Genomic DNA, 20,490 nt, shown 5'->3' on the forward strand with positions numbered 1-20,490 from the left:
CTCTACCTCATTTCTTTTTATTTTTAATCTTTTCCTATCTAATAGGTAGCAAAATCTTTAACTAGTACTATAATAAAAGGGATTTGTGTTTTAGTAGGTAAATAATCTTTAATTTGTATAATAATTTGCATTTTTCATAAAGAGTAAAATTACATTTAAATATATTCATGCCACATCCTCTTCTTTTACATTAGTTGCCTATTTTCTTTGCCAATTTCATATCAAAATATTTCTTTTTTCTTATTGCTTCTAAAAGCTTTTTATATATTAACAATGAATTTTGTCTTATATACATGAAAATGTTTTCCCTGTTGTTTTTAAATTAACTTTGCTAATATATAATATAATAGTTTTTTATAGATGTAATATAATTGTTAAATTTTAGAATCTTTATTTGTGACAGTAATATTCAATAGTGTGAGTTCAATTCTTACCTTTTTCCACGACCTCCAATGATGTTCTATTGGGTAACAAACTTTGGTTAATCGAACAAGTTGGTAAATTTAATGTTGAATTCTCTGATGGATTAAAAGTGGTGTCTTTAGAATACCTGTAACTGTAAGAACATCATTATATTTACTGAATAGTTTTACTTTTCCCAGAAATGCAGAGGAATTTCCCCCTTTAACTGTACCATTCTCTTCTCCAAATTATCAGGATACTCTTTATCAGTTTCCCAGCCTATATGTTAGGAGAAATGATAGGTAAAAGTAAAATAGAATTGTTCGCTAAGACATATCATGCAATAATCCCCAGGCAAGGTGGATTATCACATTATTGTCATCCTAAGAATTCTTATATTCTGGTCAATGCATGAAATATCTTGGTTTCAAGTTTTTAAAAAAATTGCTAAGTGCATTTATTCATCCCTTTGAATTATCTTCAAAGATGGTTACAATCTAAACTTTCAAATTTAATTTACAATCATACTGATTCACCTGCATTTTCTATCAATAATTTACCTGAATTTCTTTCATGGACACACACACACACACACACACAGATCATATGCCTGATTCCTCAAAACTTAGTTTAAAAAGTTCTAGTCTATTTCAATTTGATAAGGAAGAACTTAATTAGAACAACAGAGATGGACCTACTTTTGAACTGTGAGGGAGAGGGAGAGGGTGGGATGATTTGGGAGAATGGCATCAAAACATGCATACTATCATGTAGAAACAAAACGCCAGTCTATGTTTGATACAGGATACAGGATGCTTGGGGCTGGTGCACAGGGATGATGCAGAGAGATGATATGGGGTGGGAAGTGGGAGGGGGATTCAGGATTGGGAGCTCGTATACACCCGTGGCAGATCCATGCCAATGTATGGCAAAACCAATACAGTATTGTAAAGTAAAATAAAGTAAAATAAATTAAAAAAAATACATGAATGGATGTAAAGGTATTGTGCTTAGTAAAATAAGTCAGGCAGAGAAAGACAAAGATTGTATGTTTTCACTTATATGTGGAACCTAAAAAAATAAAGAGAACATATATAACAAAGCAGAAACGGACTCAAAGACACAGAGAACAAATTAATGGTTACGAGTGGGAAGAGGATTGGGGGAAGAGAGAGTAAATAGGTTAAAGGGATTAGAGGTACAAACAACTAGGTGCAAAAGAAATAAGATATTAAGATGTGATGTACAACACAGGGAATATAGCCAGCATTTTATAACTATAAGTGGAGTATAATCTATAAAAATAATAAATCTCTATGTTATGCACCTATTACTATTATAATTCATCCATTATACCTCAATAAACAATATAAATGAAAAATACTGAGGTACCCTGTGAGTTCCAAGGGCAACCTACTGTATGCCAGGCATTATGTGCAACTCCAAATCACTAGAAATAAAACACACAACTTTTGTTATAAAAATATCTTACATCCTCTAAGATAAACGTATATGATGAAAGATACAAAAATGTTAATATGTCAGGTCCTGAGTTGTTGAAAGGAAAGAGAGATGATCAACTTTGCTTGGATATTCAGAAGGGTGTGGATTAGAGAAAACTTCAGATAGAAAGGAATTTAACAAGTAGACAAAGAAGGAAAAACACTCAAAGCTGTAGAAACACTATGAACAAAAGTATGACCTATTATGGCACATGTGGAAAACTCCAGACCTATAATGCGGTCCTCAACCATGGGAAGCCGTATAAAATGAAACTGGGAAGACAGTCAAGGTCAAATCAATGAGTTATCTGTATATGCAAATGAACCAAGATATTAATTTTTAGGCAAGAGACTTTCAATACTTTATACCAACAGTGAGAAATATATTTTGCATCACAATCACAATACATACATATCCACACACACACACACATTTATCAAACCAAAAAGAAAGTTTCACAGAATAACTGTTTTATTCTATTCTGTTCTATTCTATTCTATTCTATCATATTAAAAAAAATTGTCGGTGTCAATAATCTGAATTGATTTATTTATTGACAAGTTTTTCAGGATCTGAATTTTGAAAAACACTGTTCTAGGATATTGGGAGTTTTATGTAGGAGTAAAATAATAAGATTTTTGTTTTTAAGATGAACACCATAGTACTTCCTTGCTGGTCCAGTGGTTAAGACTCCGAGCTCTCAATGCAGGGGGCCTGGGTTTGGTCTTTGGTCAAGGAACTGGATTTCACATATTGCAACTAAAGATTCTGCATACTGCAATGAATATTAAAGATCCCATGTGCTGCAATAAGACCCACTGCAGCCAAATAAATAATTTTTTAAAATAAAAATTACAAAAAGTAAAATGAATACTGTAGTATAGAATGTGAGTTACAATGAAGTCGGGATGGGATGCAGAAAGTCCAGGCCAGAGATGATGGGAAAGAAAAAAGGGACAACTTTGACATATAGGAGGTAAGAAAAAGCAAGATTTGGTGACCACCGGTCATGTGTACTGAAACAAAGAATAAGTCTAAGATGAGATCCTTGACTTTGGTTTGAATCTCTCTGTGGATAAATGAATCACTGCTGAAAGAGTGAATGTGAAAAATCTGAGCTGGTTTTGGCACAGAGATAAATTCAGTTCTGAATATATGGGTGGAAAATGTTTGTAGGATGTTAGGCTGGAGATACCCATGAGGTGGTTGATTATATAACTCTTGAGTATAAGATAAACTCACTGTACAGTGATAGTTGCATTTAATGCATGTACTCGACAGAAATCATGTAGAGTGTAAAGTGCAGAAGATTGGTAAGGGAACTTAGGCAAGACTGACCCTATGGCATCAGAAGCAGAAGGAAAGGGTGGGTATGATGGAAAAGCCAAAAGGAGGAAATAAATCAAGAGGGAATAAGATGATGGAAATGAGAAGGAACAGTACCAGGAAGAAGAAAGGCCTTATGAAAATCAAATATAGTAATTAATTAATAACAAAAAAGCATGGTTGTTGGCTTTGATAATGAGTAAGGTATTTATATCTTTAGCAGAAACTGCTCATTGGCTCTCAGTATCCATTATTCTCCCCTTTCTATGGTAACAGAATCTAGGATCTTTAGCTGGGAAATATATGCCTGAAATAAAGTCTATTTTTTCCCGAGAACTTTATATCTAGATGTGAGCTGTAACAAAGTTCTGGCCAGCTTGAAGCCAGTAGAAGCGTTATGCTTCTGAAGATATTCCTTAAGCCTCAGCCTGTGTGAGTTCTGTTTCTTCTGCTTCTTCCCTTCTTCTGTCCTGTTGTAAGGAACAACACTGCCACAACTTACACCATGAAGCCAAGGCCAGTCAAAGCCTAGGTTGCTACATTAACTTTTTATGTAAAAAATAAGCTCCTATCTTATTTAAGCCATCACTATTTTTTTTTTTTTGTCATCAGTATCTGACTCTAATTAAAACTACGCAGAGACTTAGGTAGAAGACTGAGATGGTAGTGGGAAAATCCATACTGCAGTGAGTTGAGTGGGGAAGTTGTGAGAAGCTTTTGGCAGGAAAGAGGTCTCTGCAGGAGGTCCCTTTGTCTCTTCACTTTAGCAAAACTACACTGTAACTAACTTTTAATCAGGCACCCCCGTGTGCTCCTCAACCTCTAGCCAAAGCACACCTTTCAAATGATTTGATCACACAATATCTTACCTTAACTGCCTATTCCTTCCGCAGATCAAAGAAGTAAAAATGAAGAAGTAATTAGTCAATCAATCAATTAAGTAATCATCTATTAAGTAATTAATAGATGACCAGATCTCTTTCCTAGCTTTCCCTTCAGTGAACAAACTGTGTGAACAATGTAGCATCTAAAGAAAGATCACAAGAGGTTGACAAGCCTGCCCACCGTGGGGCATGGTAAGGACTTTGACACTCTATCTCAATGATTAACAGATCTCTCCTGTTTTCCCTTCAAAAACTTTTATGGCTAAACAGAATCATGGGAATTGATTTTGGGGGGATAGGAGTCCATCTTCTCCCCCAGATTGTTTACATTCTGATTAAAAGCAAAGTTTCCTTTCTGCCAACAATTGTCTCTCAGATATTAATTTTTGAGTGGTGAGCAGTTGGACCTGAGGTCAGTAAATAAAGCCTTATTAAATAGTATCAAAATCTTGTAGGCAAAGACATAAAATATATGTTATATTAAAAGTTACAAAAAGCTTATTTATTTTCTATGAAACTGCACCTGATTTATTGCTATTCTTATTTCAATATCAATGAGAGCCACGGTAGATAAAACAATGAGTTAATTATTATATAGAAAATATAATCCATTTTTATACATGCTTAGTGGACATTCTTCTTAAGGGGAATACTTATTTAAACATAAAAAATAAAATTCTATGATTAATTTACAAGGAAATGATCATTGATAGCATAGAGCCACTTACTATCCCATGAAGAAATGTGGTAAAGCAGTCAAAATACTTCCAGTTCCCATAACAATGCAACCAATTCCAATTAGCTTTGGTCTGTGTAATTTGGCTCCAAAGTAACTCACAAATACAATCACAAGCAAATTTCCTACAAAGAGAACAAAATTATTTTTTTTATGATTCATTATAGCAAACAGTAACTGAGTCCATATTTGTGTCCAAGAGAATAGAAAGCCCAGAATGGATACAAATAAAGCATAAGTATAGTATGTGTATGCTAAGTTGCTTTGGTCGTGTTGGTCTGTTTGCAATGCTATGAATTGTAGCCCATCAGGCTCTGTCTCAATGGGATTCTCCAGGCAAGAATATCGGAGTGGGTTGCCATGCCCTCTTCCAGGGATCAAACCTGCATTTCTTAGGTCTCCTACATTGCCAAGTGAATTCTTTACTACTAGCACCACCTGGGAAGCCCATAAGATGTGGTACCTTTCCTCAAAGATCTGGTAATCTAATTAGGATAATACTCATTTACCTTAGGCTGCTCACTATACAGTTGTATGGTATTAATAATAAATAGACTTGACTTTAGATAAGAGTGAAAGGACTTGAATTACTTGGTGATATGAGTGAAGCAAAATTTTATGAAGAATTTGGAGTTGAGTTGGTTGTATTGGAATGGAGAAAAATGGACAAACTTACTTGAGGAAAGATATTTACTCAATGCATTTTTCATTCACTTTTAGCATTCTTTAAATTCCTATTAAGTACCTTCCATGGTCCTAGAAGCCAGAAGTATAAGAAAAGAATAAACACTGTATGGTATCTGCTCTAAAAGAATGTACATACCATTGACAAGAGTAGATAAATGAACAGAGGGTTCAGTCCCTGGTGAGGAATTGGGATCTCACATAGATCATGGCATGGCCAAAGGAAAAGAGCATACTTGTAAAAAATGTATGTAATTTATACAACAGACATAAATTTTGAAAGGAAAATGGGCAAAGGCATTCAGCAACCGGTTCATAAAATAAGAGAAATAATTCAATTTCTCAATAGTTCAATTGCTCAGTAATTATATAAAATCTCATGAGTATTGGAAAAATAAAAATCAAAATGAAGACAACAAAGCAATATACTCAATGTTCTTAAAAAACAAACAAACAACTTTAATCCCCAGTTCTATATCTTGTTAAACAGTCTGCCCATTTTCCTTTTCCCCCACTTTTTAATGGTTTGAAGGGACTCAAAGTTTATGTCTGTTTTATCGACTACATATTTTTTTTACGAGTATGCTCTTTTTCTTTGGCCATGGCATACTCTGTCAGGGGACGTTCAACTTTAAGGGATTCAGTATGTTGTTTTCTTCCTTTGTGAGCTGTTTCTCAAGGACTCTCTGTTCCTTACCAGTTCCTGGATAACAGGGATGAGCAGAGCTACACGCAGTTCTCAGGACTGAGATCATGGGAAAGAGCACCTGCTTGGATTCCCTTCAGTGACTCCCTTCAGTGACCTTTTAGGACTATCCATTTTGTCGCAACTGGTGGAATTTCATTCTTTTTAATGGCTGAGTAATCATTTTATTGCAGACATATAAGCATGTGTTTCTGCAAATAAAGTACCCTTGTTTCACTCGAGACTTGTGTCCCCTGCGTCCTTCTTCTCGTCGACTCCAGTCCCCAGGTCCTGGTCTACAAAGATCGTGACAATTGGTGCCTGAACAGGGACCTGGTGAACGCCCTTGGCAAGCGGACGGAATGACTGTTAGGACCTACAGAGGTTGGTAATTGAGGGGTTATGGGACAAACGGCTGGAAAGCCCCACCGCTTTTCTACTTTACTTCAACATTTATTTAAGGTTCAAGGACTTTTGGTTTCACATCAACAGATAGAGGCTTGTCTCCAAACAGTGGTTGTATATAGTCCTTGGTTCCCTGATGAAGACAGTTTCAATTTAAAAATTTGGAACTGGGTTAAAAAAAAAAAAAAGTTGAAGGAGCTGCAAGACTGGGAGAAAATATTCCAATAGATTTCTGGCCCTTGTCGGCCCTCATTAAAAGTCATGATCTTGCCATTTCAAGACAATTCTAGCCCCCCTGATATTCGTCAACAAGCAGAACGCTCAATATACGAATATAAATTAGATGATGAGACTACAAAAGGCCAAATTAGAACAACATAAAATGTTTCAGAACTTTCCCACCATCCCTGCTCCGGCTGTCCCAAGCGCTCCTCCTCTTGTAACAGGCATGAAACAGAAGGTCCCCTCGATTTGAGCACAAGATGAATCTGATGAAGATTCTTCTGATGCTCTCTTTGACACTAAAGTCAACAATGCTTTTTGTGATGACACTGATAAGCCCCTAACACACACTCATATTTATGAAAACAGACAATCCACTCATTCTCCTTCACGATGAAGACTTTCTGATTTACTGGCTTTGCAATCTCGAGTCTATGAGGCTGATGATCTTTTTGCCTTTCCTGTGTTAAAAAAATGTTAATGCTCAAAGACAACTAATACCTCAATATGAAGACATTGATTTTTCTCACATGCAACAAATGAAAAAGCTGTAACTATATAGGCCCTCATTTGCTTTTTACTAAAAAACTTCTAAATGCTATGACATCTTCTATTAAAATTTTTATTCCTTATGATTGACAAATTTTGATAAAAGCTTTTCTTAAACCTAAAAAATATCTTCAATAGATAATGTGGTTTCATGATGTGGCCCGAGATTTTGTCAATTCTAATACTCAAGCTGGCACTCCCCCAAACCAAATTACTTTAAAAATGTTAACCGGTATGGGACAATTTGATCTGGTGGAAGCTCAGATACTATGCCCTCCTTTGTTATGTGAAAAATCGAAAGAAGTTGCCCTTAAAGCTTGAGATCAAATTACTCCTCAAAGAGAACCTAAAGGTAGCTACACAAAGATATTACAAGGGCCTAATGAAGCCTATGCTGATTTTTTAGCTAGACTGAGAGTTGCTATCTTCCAGAGGTGTCGAAGAGGAAGCCAAAGTGCAAATAGAAAAGCTGCTTACTTATATATGAAAATGCGAATCAGAAACGTCAGAGAGCCATCGCTCCAATTCATGAGACCAGAAATGTTATTGATTATTTAAAGGCTTATTGCAACTTAGGATCAAAAACTCAAAAAATGCAAATGTTAGCTGAAACAATTACTGCTACCTTTAAAAAGAAAAATGAAAGGTGTTTTGCTTGTGGGGATAAGAGCCATTTAAAACAGGATTGCCCTAAAACACACACACACACACACACACACACACACACACACACACACAATTAAAACTATTAAAAAACCTCCAGGAGTCTGCCCTTGTTGTCGTAAGGAGGTACATTGGGCTTAAAAATGGTGATCTATATACGATATTGAAAAAAAAAAACCCTATTTCAAAAAACTCAAAGATGGGGACTCCCCGGGTCCCCATCAACAAAAACCAGGGACAAACTCCATCTTTTCCCTCAAACCCTCAACATCTGACAGTGCTACCATCGATATACCAGCCCTAAACGATTTTCTTCTTTTTCCTCAAGCAGTCCCTTCTAGAATACATACCGGACTTTATGGATCCCTACCCCCACAAAACTTCAGCCTTATATGGGGCAATCTAGTCTGATTTCTAAAGAAATTACTGTTCAATCTGAAATAATTGATTCAGATTATAAGGAAAAAAATTAAATTATGATGTCATCTCAGATACTGAGACAATTCAAAAAGGGGGACAAAATTGCCCAATTACTTCTTTTACCTTACATTTCTATTAACTCCTCTAATGATATATGGACAGAAGGATTTGGTAATACAGATCAAAAGCAATCCTTATGGACATCAGTTCAGTTCAGTTCAGAACAGTTCAGTCGCTCAGTCGTGTCCGACTCTTTGCGACCCCATGAATCGCAGCACACCAGGCCTCCCTGTCCATCAACAACTCCCAGAGTTCACTCAGACTCACGTCCATCGAGTCCATGATGCCATCCAGACATCTCATCCTCTGTTGTCCCCTTCTCCTCCTGCTCCCAATCCCTCCCAGCATCAGAGTCTTTTCCAATGAGTCAACTCTTCGCATGAGGTGGCCAAAATACTGGAGCTTCAGCTTTAGCATCATTCCTTCCAAAGAAATCCCAGGGCTGATCTCCTTCAGAATGGACTGGTTGGATCTCCTTGAAGTCGAAGGGACCCTCAAGAGTCTTCTCCAACACCACAGTTCAAACGCATCAATTCTTCCGCGGTCAGCCTTCTTCACAGTCCAACTCTCACATCCATACATGACCACAGGAAAAACCATAGCCTTGACTAGACGGACCTTAGTCGGCAAAGTGATGTCTCTGCTTTAAAATATACTATCTAGGTTGGTCATAACTTTTCTTCCAAGGAGTAAGCGTCTTTCAATTTCATGGCTGCAGTCATCATCTGCAGTGATTTTGGAGCCCCCAAAAATAAAGTCTGATACTGTTTCCATTGTTTCCGCGTCTATTTCCCATGAAGTGATGGGACCGGATGCCATGATCTTCATTTTCTAAATGTTGAGCTTTAAACCGACTTTTTCACTCTCCTCTTTCACTTTCATCAAGAGGCTTTTTAGTTCCTCTTCCCTTTCTGCCATAAGGGTGGTGTCATCTGCATATCTGAGGTTATTGAGATTTCTCCTGGCAATCTTGATTCCAGCTTGTGTTTCTTCCAGCCCAGCATTTCTCATGATGTACTCTGCATATAAGTTAAATAAGCAGGGTGACAATATACAGCCTTGACGTACTCCTTCTCCTATTTGGAACCAGTCTGTTGTTCCATGTCCAGTTCTAACTGTTGTTTCCTGACCTGCATACAGATTTCTCAAGAGGCAGGTCAGGTGGTCTGGTATTCCCATCTCTTTCAGAATTTTCCACAGTTTGTTGTGATCCACACAGTCAAAGGCTTTGGCATAGTCAATAAAGCAGAAATAGATGTTTTTCTGGAAGTCTCTTGCTTTTTCCATGATCCAGCGGATGTTGGCAATTTGATCTCTGGTTCCTCTGCCTTTTCTAAAACCAGATTAAACATCAGGGAGTTCATGGTTCACGTATTGCTAAAGTCTGTCTTGGAGAATTTCGAGCATTACTATGTATGACCAAATATAAATATCAAAATTAATGACAAAATATTTTCTGGTCTTCTTGATACTGGATCCAATATTACCATTATTTCCAAACATTTATGGCCTAAATCTTGGCCTATACAGAGAATTTCTTGCCAAATTGCAGGAGTTTCTCAAAGCAAAGTACAAGAGGTTTATCAAAGTGTCCAAATATATCCATGTGAGGGACCAGAAGGCCAGCCTACAACATTAAAACCTTATGATAGATGCACCCCTTAATTTAATAGAAAGAGATTTACTCATACAATGACAAACTCAGATATATATTCCACATTTTTCCTAGGAGCCACTGCTCATTTAACAAACAATACAATTATTAAAATAACTTAGAAAAATGATGAGCCTATTTAGACAGAGCAATGGCCCTTTACAAAAGAGAGATTAGAGGCACAGAAGAACTGTATAAAAAATATATTCACAACCCAGATAATCACGATGGTGTGATCACTAATCTAGAGCCAGTCATCTTGGAATGTGAAGTCAAGTGGGCCTTAGAAAGCATCACTATGAACAAAGCTAGTGGAGGTGATGGAATTCCAGTTGAGCTATTTCAAATCCTGAAAGATGATGCTGTGAAAGTGCTGCACTCAATATGCCAGCACATTTGGAAAACTCAGCAGTGGCCACAGGACTGGAAAAGGTCAGTTTTCATTCCAATCCCAAAGAAAGGCAATGCCAAAGAATGTTCAAACTACCACACAATTGCGCTCATCTCACATGCTAGTAAAGTAATGCTCAAAATTATTGAAGCCAGGCTTCAGCAATACATGAACCATGAACTTCCTGATGTTCAAGCTGGTTTTAGAAAAGGCAGAGGAACCAGAGATCAAATTGCCAACATCCGCTGGATCATGGAAAAAGCAAGAGACTTCCAGAAAAACATCTATTTCTGCTTTATTGACTATGCCAAAGCCTTTGACTGTGTGGATCACAAGAAACTGTGGAAAATTCTGAAAGAGATGGGAATACCAGACCACCTGACCTGCCTCTTGAGAAATCTGTATGCAGGTCAGGAAACAACAGTTAGAACTGGACATGGAACAACAGACTGGTTCCAAATAGGAAAAGGAGTACGTCAAGGCTGTATATTGTCACCCTGCTTATTTAACTTATATGCAGAGTACATCATGAGAAATGCTGGGCTGGAAGAAACACAAGCTGGAATCAAGATTGCCAGGAGAAATCTCAATAACCTCAGATATGCAGATGACACCACCCTTATGGCAGAAAGGGAAGAGGAACTAAAAAGCCTCTTGATGAAAGTGAAAGAGGAGAGTGAAAAAGTCGGTTTAAAGCTCAACATTCAGAAAATGAAGATCATGGCATCCGGTCCCATCACTTCATGGGAAATAGACGCGGAAACAATGGAAACAGTATCAGACTTTATTTTTGGGGGCTCCAAAATCACTGCAGATGATGACTGCAGCCATGAAATTGAAAGACGCTTACTCCTTGGAAGAAAAGTTATGACCAACCTAGATAGTATATTTTAAAGCAGAGACATCACTTTGCCGACTAAGGTCCGTCTAGTCAAGGCTATGGTTTTTCCTGTGGTCATGTATGGATGTGAGAGTTGGACTGTGAAGAAGGCTGACCGCGGAAGAATTGATGCGTTTGAACTGTGGTGTTGGAGAAGACTCTTGAGGGTCCCTTCGACTTCAAGGAGATCCAACCAGTCCATTCTGAAGGAGATCAGCCCTGGGATTTCTTTGGAAGGAATGATGCTAAAGCTGAAGCTCCAGTATTTTGGCCACCTCATGCGAAGAGTTGACTCATTGGAAAAGACTCTGATGCTGGGAGGGATTGGGAGCAGGAGGAGAAGGGGACAACAGAGGATGAGATGTCTGGATGGCATCATGGACTCGATGGACGTGAGTCTGAGTGAACTCCGGGAGTTGTTGATGGACAGGGAGGCCTGGAGTGCTGTGATTCATGGGGTCGCAAAGAGTCGGACACGACTGAGCGACTGAACTGAAGAAACTTATAGATACACAGTTGAAATCAAAGCATATTGATAAATCTTGTTCCCCTTGGAATTCTCCCACCATGTGTCAATATTATATAACCAAAGCCCTTAAACCTATGAGAAAACAATTTCCTAACTGTCTTGTTATTCATTATATAGATAATATTTTTTTTTCAGCTCCATCTGTTTTAGAAACTCAACAGATGTTTGACATAACTCAACAATGCTTAAAAGCTTCTGGATTAATCATTGCCCCTAAAAAGATTCAAACATCTACATCTTACTATTAGTTGAGATTTGTTGTTAATAGACAATGTATTACTCTCCAACTAACAGATTCATATTAATAAATTATCAACCTTGAATGATTTTCAAAAACTTTTAGGCTATATAAATTGGATTAAACCCCTTTTAGACATTGCAAATTATCAACTGACTAATTTATTTAACACTTTAAAAAGAGATCCCAATTTAAATAGCCCTAATTCACTTTCACAAGAGATACAAGAAGAATTCTATTTAATATAAAATAAATTGCAAAAGCAATTTCTTACTCATATTAGACTTGATTTACCTTTAGAGTTATTTATACTCCCCTCTCTCCATTCTCCTGCAGGACTTCTTACCCAACAAAAATACCCAATAGAATGGATTTATACCCATGTTAGAGGGACAAGGTCACTTACGCCCTATCTTGATTTGATCCCTCTAATCATTATTAATGAAAAAAATAGAGCTAGGACTCTAATTGGCTCCAATCCTCATAAAATTGTAGTACCTATTAATAAATCTCAATTGGAGAACACATTACAAACTTCTGAAATAGCCTTTCTGAAATATTTTGGAAATTTTTCATTTCATTATCCTTCTAACAAACTTTAAAATTTCTTTAAAAATACTGAATTTATTATCTCTCACATTGTCACATCACAACCTATACCTCAAACTGATGTTTTCTATATAGATGGGACTAAACACACCAAAGCCTCATTCTGGTCTCTCAAAAAATATAAAGTCTTTTGTACTAAATTTCACTCTGCTCCACAAAATGAATTATATGCTCTCATTCAGGTTGTTCACCTACATTCTTATCCTATTAATATAGTTTCTAACTCCTTATATTCAGTTTTCGTATTAAAAAAAAAAACTTCTACCATAAATTCTAATCAATCTATTATCCAATAACTTTTTCTTAATCTACAATCTATTGTTAAAAACCACACTTCCCCCATTTATATTACCCATATTCGAACACATTCTTGTCTTCCTGGCCCGATGGCTCATGACAATAAATAAACTGATAAGCTTGTCTCTTTTGCTACTCCTGAAGAGCAACGTGCTCTATTACACAATAATGCTGGCTCATTACATCAAATTTGGACAATTCCATACTGATATGCTAAAAAAAAAAATCATTAATAATTGCTCTACTTGTAGGCCCCTACATCTCTGACCCATTACACAAGATATAAATCCTTGAGGATTACAACCCAATAAACTATGACAAATGGATGTAACTCATTGCCTTGAACTTTCTCCTCTTCCTTTTTACATGTCTCACTCGATACAAATTCTTCTTTTATATGGGCCACACTTCTCCAAGGTGAAACTACATGATATGTTATAACCCACCTTTTAGCTTAGTTTACAGTAGTGAGAACACCTAGTTCTATAAAAACAGACACTGGCCCTGCCTGTATTTCTAGACAATTCAAACAATTTTTACACTCATTCTCTATTAAACATATTACAGACATTCCTTATAATTCACAAACACAGGACATAATTAAATGAGCACATCATACACTGAAACTACAGATAAAAAAATTTAAAAGGGGGGAATACACAGGAACACTTCTATCTTCCTTATCCAGAGCAGACTTTACTAGATTCTAATGCAATATATTCTTTAATCCTATAACTATTGTTAATACAGCTTTATTTGTTTTAAATTTTTTAAACTTACTGCAAGGAGATATTTTGACAAAAGCAGAAAAATATTTCGAGGCATTGAAGGATACCTCCCTTCCTCTGCCCATTTGGTATCAAGACAGGTTGACTAAACAATGAAAATCTGGAAAATTAATATCACAGGGGAAAGGGTATGCTTGTATTTCTCCAGATGTAGCCAACGAAATCAGTTGGCTCCCTCTTTGGAAGATCTGCCCTAGGGGAGGCACCGGTGTTCAAGATAGAGAAGAAATGGCAAAATCCCCAGGAGGAGGAGATTCCAGTACAAGCTATGGTGGCTTTAAAAATTTTCCAAGAAACGCTGCACTTGACGTCATCAACCTTATGATCTCCACACTTGGGGACAGATAAAAACCCTTCAATCAAGATGAAAATCTGGTTTCTCAACAGGGAATGCCTTGAAATCCTGAAAATATTTTTGTTGCTCTTCTTGCTTTGCTTGCTTTTGCATCCCCCGCTCAGGCTGACTTGATTAATCACACTTATTGGGCTTATATACCTAACCCACCTTTATTACAGGTTGTAAAATGGACAGATATAGGACCGATCATATCCGCTAATGACTCAGTACATATGCCTCCTCCTTGGAGCTTGGAGGGGCCCTCTCATCCTGAGGAAGAAGGAAGACCAATTAACATTTCTCTAGGCTATGAAATCCTTCCTTTATGCATGGGCCCAGCAGAATTATGTATTAATGTTAATCGACAAATGTGGTCTTTCCTCCTGCCTCCAAAAAAGAACTTCCACACATTGCTTGGACTGTTCACTGCCCTGTCCTTTTATGAGAACCATGTCAATACTACCAAAACTCTAGGAAAAGGACAAAAATTGGAATGTAAGGGGTTTACCTATAAGGACTTTAAATATACTCCTGTTTATTGGGATAGATGTTAAGCTAAATCAGGGAAATTAATGTTTATGGCCAATTACACCATTGTTGATTGGGGACCCCATGGTATGTGGCTATCTAACTGCTCAGATGATATTAACAGTACTATGTGTGATTATGTTACTCAAGTAACATGGAAGATTACCAACAGTTCAATGGAACACTTCCATGACAAAGAACTCTTTGGCTGGCTTGACGTCGAAATGGCACCTCCTTGTCCTCAAATCATCCTCAATAAACGGATTGGGCCTGAACAATGGGACATCGGGAAACTTGCTGCAAGTACTGAAAAACTTGGAACTTGGACTGGATATTTCACAGGGACCAATCATAGCCAAGTAACTATTCCTTCCATTATAATCATTCATATTTTATACAAGCTTGTGTTCCCTTTCCTTTTGTTACAACCATAGGAAACTTACAATTTAATAAGACTTTACGTTCTGTGACTTGTATAGATTATAAATTGTATGCTTGTCTTAATTCCTCTATTTTTCTAAAAAATGAATCCCTTTTGATTCTTTGATCTCAACGTAGTCTGTGGTTGCCAGTAGATCTCCAACGACCCTGGAAACAGGGTCCCATGGCAGGACTTGCCTCCTGGTTATTCACTAAATTACTCTGATGATCTAAGCGATTCACTGGATGGTAAATTCTTGGCATTTTGGGGTTATTAACCATTTGCACCACTGCTGCTGTTGCAGATATTGCTTTACAAACTTCAATTCAGACACAAAACTTCATTCAAAATTGGAATAAAGATGCTGATACTATATGGGTCACTCAGGTTCAGATAGATGAAAAAGTTCAAGATAAATATCAGGAATTAGAAACACCCATCCACTGGGTTGGAGATCAATTAATAGATTTACAAAAACAAGTATTATTAAATTGTGATTGTAATTCTACTCTATTTTGTATCACTCCTGTTCGGTTCAATGATAGTGCTTACAATTGGGAACAAATCAAATTTCATTTACAAGATATACATAATAATGCTTCCTTAAATGTACAATTATTGCAAAAGTAAATCTTTGAAACCTTCTCTAAGAGTCTACTCTCTTCCAACAATTTGAAAACCTTCGCTAAACAGCTAGCTGATCAATTATCTGGGCTAGACCCTCAAAGATAGTTTCAAAACATTACACATAGTATTGGATCTGGAACTATAATGCTGATAATTATCCTGGTGATTATATTTGTAGTATACTGATGCTTTTCAACTAAAATTGTTCAAACTAAACAAGCTCAATTGGTCAGGGCTGTTTTCACAAAAGTATCTAGAGTCACCCCCAATTATGAAAAAATAACAAAGGTGGAATTGTCAGGGGACATTCAGCTTTAAGGGATCCAGTATTTTGTTTTCTTCCTTTGTGTGCTGTTTCTTAAGGACTCTCTGTTCCGTATCAGTTCCTGGATAACAGGAACAAGCAGAGATGCACGCAGCAGTTCTCAGGACTGAGATCATGGTAAAGAGCATCTGCTTGGATTCCCTTCAGTGACTCCCTTCAGTGATCATTTTGTCACAACTGGTGGAATTTAATTCATTTTAATGGCTGAGTAATCATTTTATTGCAGATATATAAGCATGCGTTTCTGCAAATACAGTACCCTTGTTTCACTTGAGACTTGTGTCCCCTGCGTCCTTCTTCTTTTCAACTCCAGTCCCCAGGTCCTGTTCTACAGAGACCGTGACAATGCTCCATGTGGGATCCCAATTCCTCAACCAGGGATTGAACCCTCTGTTCATTTATCTCTTTTGTCAGTGGTATGTACGTTCTTTTAGAGCAGATACCATACAGTGTTTATTCTTTTCTTATACTTCTGGCTCCTAGGACCAGGAAAGGTACTTAATAGGAATTTAAAGAATGCTACTTCATGGGAAATAGATGAAGAAACAGTGGAAACAGTGTCAGGCTTTATTTTTTGTGCTCTAAAATCACTGTAGATGGTGATTGCAGCCATGAAATTAAAGGATGTTTACTCCTTGGAAGGAAAGTTATGACCAACCTAGATAGTATATTCAAAAGCAGAGACACTACTTTGCCAACTAAGGTCTGTCTAGTCAAGGCTATAGTTTTCCCAGTGGTCATGTATGGATGTGAGAGTTGGACTGTGAAGAAAGCTGAGTGCCAAAGAATTGATGCTTTTTAACTGTGGTGTTGGAGAAGACTCTTGAGAGTCCCTTGGTCCAGCCAGTCCATCCTAAAGGAGATTAGTCCTGGGTGTTCATTGGAAGGACTGATGCTGAAACTCCAATACTTTGGCCACCTCATGTGGAGAGTTGACTCACTGAAAAAGACTCTGACGCTGGAAGGGATTGGGGGCAGGAGGAGAAGGGGTGACAGAGGATGGATGGCTGGATGGCATCACCGACTCGATGGACATGAGTTTGAGTGAACTCTGGGAGTTGGTGATGGACAGGGAGGCCTGGCATGCTGTGATTTATGGGGTCACAAAGAGTCGGACACAACTGAGGGACTGAACTGAACTGAACTGAAAGGTGAATGAAAAATGCATCAAGTAAATATCTTTCCTGAAGTGTTTCTGTCCTACAGCTATTTAGCTGTAGGAAAAACAGCTAAAGATGTCAACATTCACAGATAGTATGTTGTGTCCTAGGAATGCATTTAAACAGCTTTGAAACTGCAGGGGGACGTGTGTTTGTGAACCTGGAATTGAGATATGATGGCTCAGATAGTAAAGAATCAGTCTGCAATGCAAGACACCTGGGTTTGATCCCTGGGTTGCAAAGATCCCCCTGGAGAAGGGAATGACTTCAGTAATCTTGGAGAACTCCAGGGACAGAGGTGCCTAGTGGGCTACAGTCCATGGAGTCACAAAGAGTCAGACACAACTGACTAACACTTTTACTTTTTTCAAACAGTAGAACCTAACAAACATTGCTTCAAAACTGTTCCTTCCTCCCTAAATTATCAGAATCATAGTCCTCTCTCCCACCTTTTTTTGCACTAGTGAATCTTGAGAAAAGGAAGGTTAAAACACAGCAAAATATTAGTTCACAGACCGTGAGCCTGTGTAAATCAGAGCTGTTTAACCTCTATGCTTTTGACATTTTGGACTAGGTGATTCTTTGTTTTGGAGCTGCCTTGGGCATTGCGGGATGTTTGAAGGCATCTCTGGCCTCCACCACTAGATGCCAGTACCATTCCCTAACCCTCGGTGATGACAACCGAAATGTCTGCAGATACTACCAAATTGCCATGGCAGGGGAGTGGGGATCCTTACCTCTGGTTAAGGATCAGTGGTGGAGAGCATATATGAACAGTTTTCACTCCTGCAATTCTGATTACTAAACAATCAAAATGCATATAAAACTTACCAATTTCAAAGCTTCCATCAATTAAGCCAACAGTAGAAGATGATATGTCAAATCTCCTTTCTATTTGAGTGATGGAACTTTTCATAATGATTGCACCCAGTGCCTTAGAAATAAAGCTGAGTGACAGGGCTGCCAAAAACATCTAAGGAAAAGCAGGAAAGGGAAAAATGATTAATCATAAGATCCCATAGTGCTTACATATATGTACAGAATTTGAAAAGCTTTCTTCTTTACTTAGTATTGTATGTGTGTGCATGTGTGTGTTAAAAGAATACTCCTTTTCTTCTATTTCAATTGGTACTTCTTAGTCCTTTTAACATTAACATAACTATATCCATAAAGCAACATTTTCTAACTTGATTACAGATTATTAGAGGAGGATTATTAGATTATTAGATTATCAGATTATTAGAGTAGGACAGAGTTGAATTTTTCTTTAAGTTAATGTCTTTAGTTGATTTCTCTGTTCAGTTCAGTTGCTCAGTCGTGTCCGACTCTTTGCAACCCCATGAACTGCAGTACGCCAGGCCTCCCTGTCCATCACCAACTGCTGGAGTCTACCCAAAGCCATGTCCATTGAGTTGGTGATGCCATCCAACCATCTCATCCTCTGTCGTCCCCTTCTCCTCCTGCCCTCAATCTTTCCCTGCATCAGGATCTTTTCAAGTGAGTCAGCTCTTCACATCAGGTGGCCAAAGTATTAGAGTTTCAGCTTAAACATCCATCCTTTCAATGAATATTCAGGACTGATTTCATTTAGGATAGACTGTTTGGATCGCCTTGCAGTCCAAGGGACTCTCAAGAGTCTTCTCCAACATCACAGTTCAAAAGCATCAATTCTTCAGTGCTCAGCTTTCTTTATAGTCCAACTCTCACATCCATACATGACTACTGGAAAAACCATAGCCTTGACTAGGTGGACCTTTGTTGACAAAGTAATGTCTCTGCTTTTTAAAATGCTATCTAGGTTGGTCATAACTTTCCTTCCAAGGAGTAAGCGTCTTTTAATTTCATGGCTGCAATCACCATCTGCAGTGATTTTGGAGTCCCCCCAAAATAAAGTCACTCACTGTTTCCCCATCTATTTGCCATTAAGTGATGGGATTAGATGCCATGATCTTAGTTTTCTGAATGTTGAACTTTAAGCCAACTTTTTCACTCTCTTCTTTCACTTTCGTCAAGAGGCTCTTTAGTTTTTCTTCACTTTCTGCCATAAGGGTGGTGTCATCTGCATATCTGAGGTTATTGAGATTTCTCCCGGCAATCTTGATTCCAGCTTGTGCTTCTTCCAGTCCAGTGTTTCTCATGATGTACTCTGCATATCAGTTAAATAAGCAGGGTGACAATATACAGCCTTGATGTACTCCTTCTCCTATTTGGAACCAGTCTGTTGTTCCATGTCCAGTTCTAACTGTTGTTTCCTGACCTGCATACAGATTTCTCAAGAGGCAGGTGAGGTGGTCTGGTATTCCCATCTCTCTCAGAATTTTCCACAGTTTATTGTGATCCACACAGTCAAAGGCTTTGGCATAGTCAATAAAGCAGAAATAGATGTTTTTCTGGAAGTCTCTTGCTTTTTCCATGATCCAGTGGATGTTGGCAATTTGATCTCTGGTTCCTCTGCCTTTTCTAAAACCAGCTTGAACATATGGAAGTTCATGGTTCATGTATTGCTGAAGCGTGGCTTAGAGAATTTTGAGCATTACTTTACTAGCATGTGAGATGGCTGCAATTGTGTGGTAGTTTGAGCATTCTTTGGTATTGCCTTTCTTTGAGATTGGAATGAAAACTGACCTTTCTGAGTCTTATGGCCACCACTGAGGTTTTCCAAGTTTGCTGGCATATTGAGCGCAACACTTTCACAGCATCATCTTTTAGGATTTGAAATAGCTCAACTGGAATTTCATCACCTCCACTAGCTTTGTTTGTAGTGATGCTTCCTAAGGCCCACTTGACTTCACATTCCAGGATTCTGGCTCTACGTGAATGATCACATCACCATGATTATCTGGGTCATGAAGATCTTTTTTGTACAGTTCTTCAGTGTATTCTTGCCACCTCTTTTTAATGTCTTCTGCTTCTGTTAGGTCCATATTATTTCTGTCTTTTATTGAGCCCATCTTTGCATGAAATGTCCCCTTGGTATCTCTAATTTTCTTGGAGAGATCTCTAGTCTTTCCTGTTGTATTATTTCCTCTATTTCTTTGCACTGATTACTGAGGAAGGCTTTCTTATCTCTTCTTGCTATTCTTTGGAACTCCACATTCATACGGGTATATCTTTCCTTTTCTCATTTGCTTTTTGTTTCTCTTCTTTTCACAGCTACAAGGAAGGAA

The 20,490-nt window shown here is 37.7% G+C and overlaps 1 protein-coding gene across 1 annotated transcript in view; it reads right to left on the bottom strand.

Annotated features, from left to right (window-relative positions):
- The window catches only part of LOC138437732 (solute carrier organic anion transporter family member 1B3-like), an 85,275-nt gene that overhangs the window by 27,608 nt on the left and 37,177 nt on the right, over nt 1-20,490 (bottom strand). The window contains exons 4-6 of the mRNA XM_069585565.1: nt 18,155-18,296; nt 4,844-4,976; nt 435-556 (exon numbers count right to left, since the gene is read on the bottom strand). Of these exons, the coding sequence (XP_069441666.1) occupies nt 435-556; nt 4,844-4,976; nt 18,155-18,296 (397 nt within the window). The remainder of the gene's footprint in view (nt 1-434; nt 557-4,843; nt 4,977-18,154; nt 18,297-20,490) is intronic.

This window comes from Ovis canadensis, chromosome 3 (genome assembly GCF_042477335.2).
Source record: "Ovis canadensis isolate MfBH-ARS-UI-01 breed Bighorn chromosome 3, ARS-UI_OviCan_v2, whole genome shotgun sequence".
NCBI classification, from domain to species: Eukaryota; Metazoa; Chordata; class Mammalia; order Artiodactyla; family Bovidae; genus Ovis; species Ovis canadensis.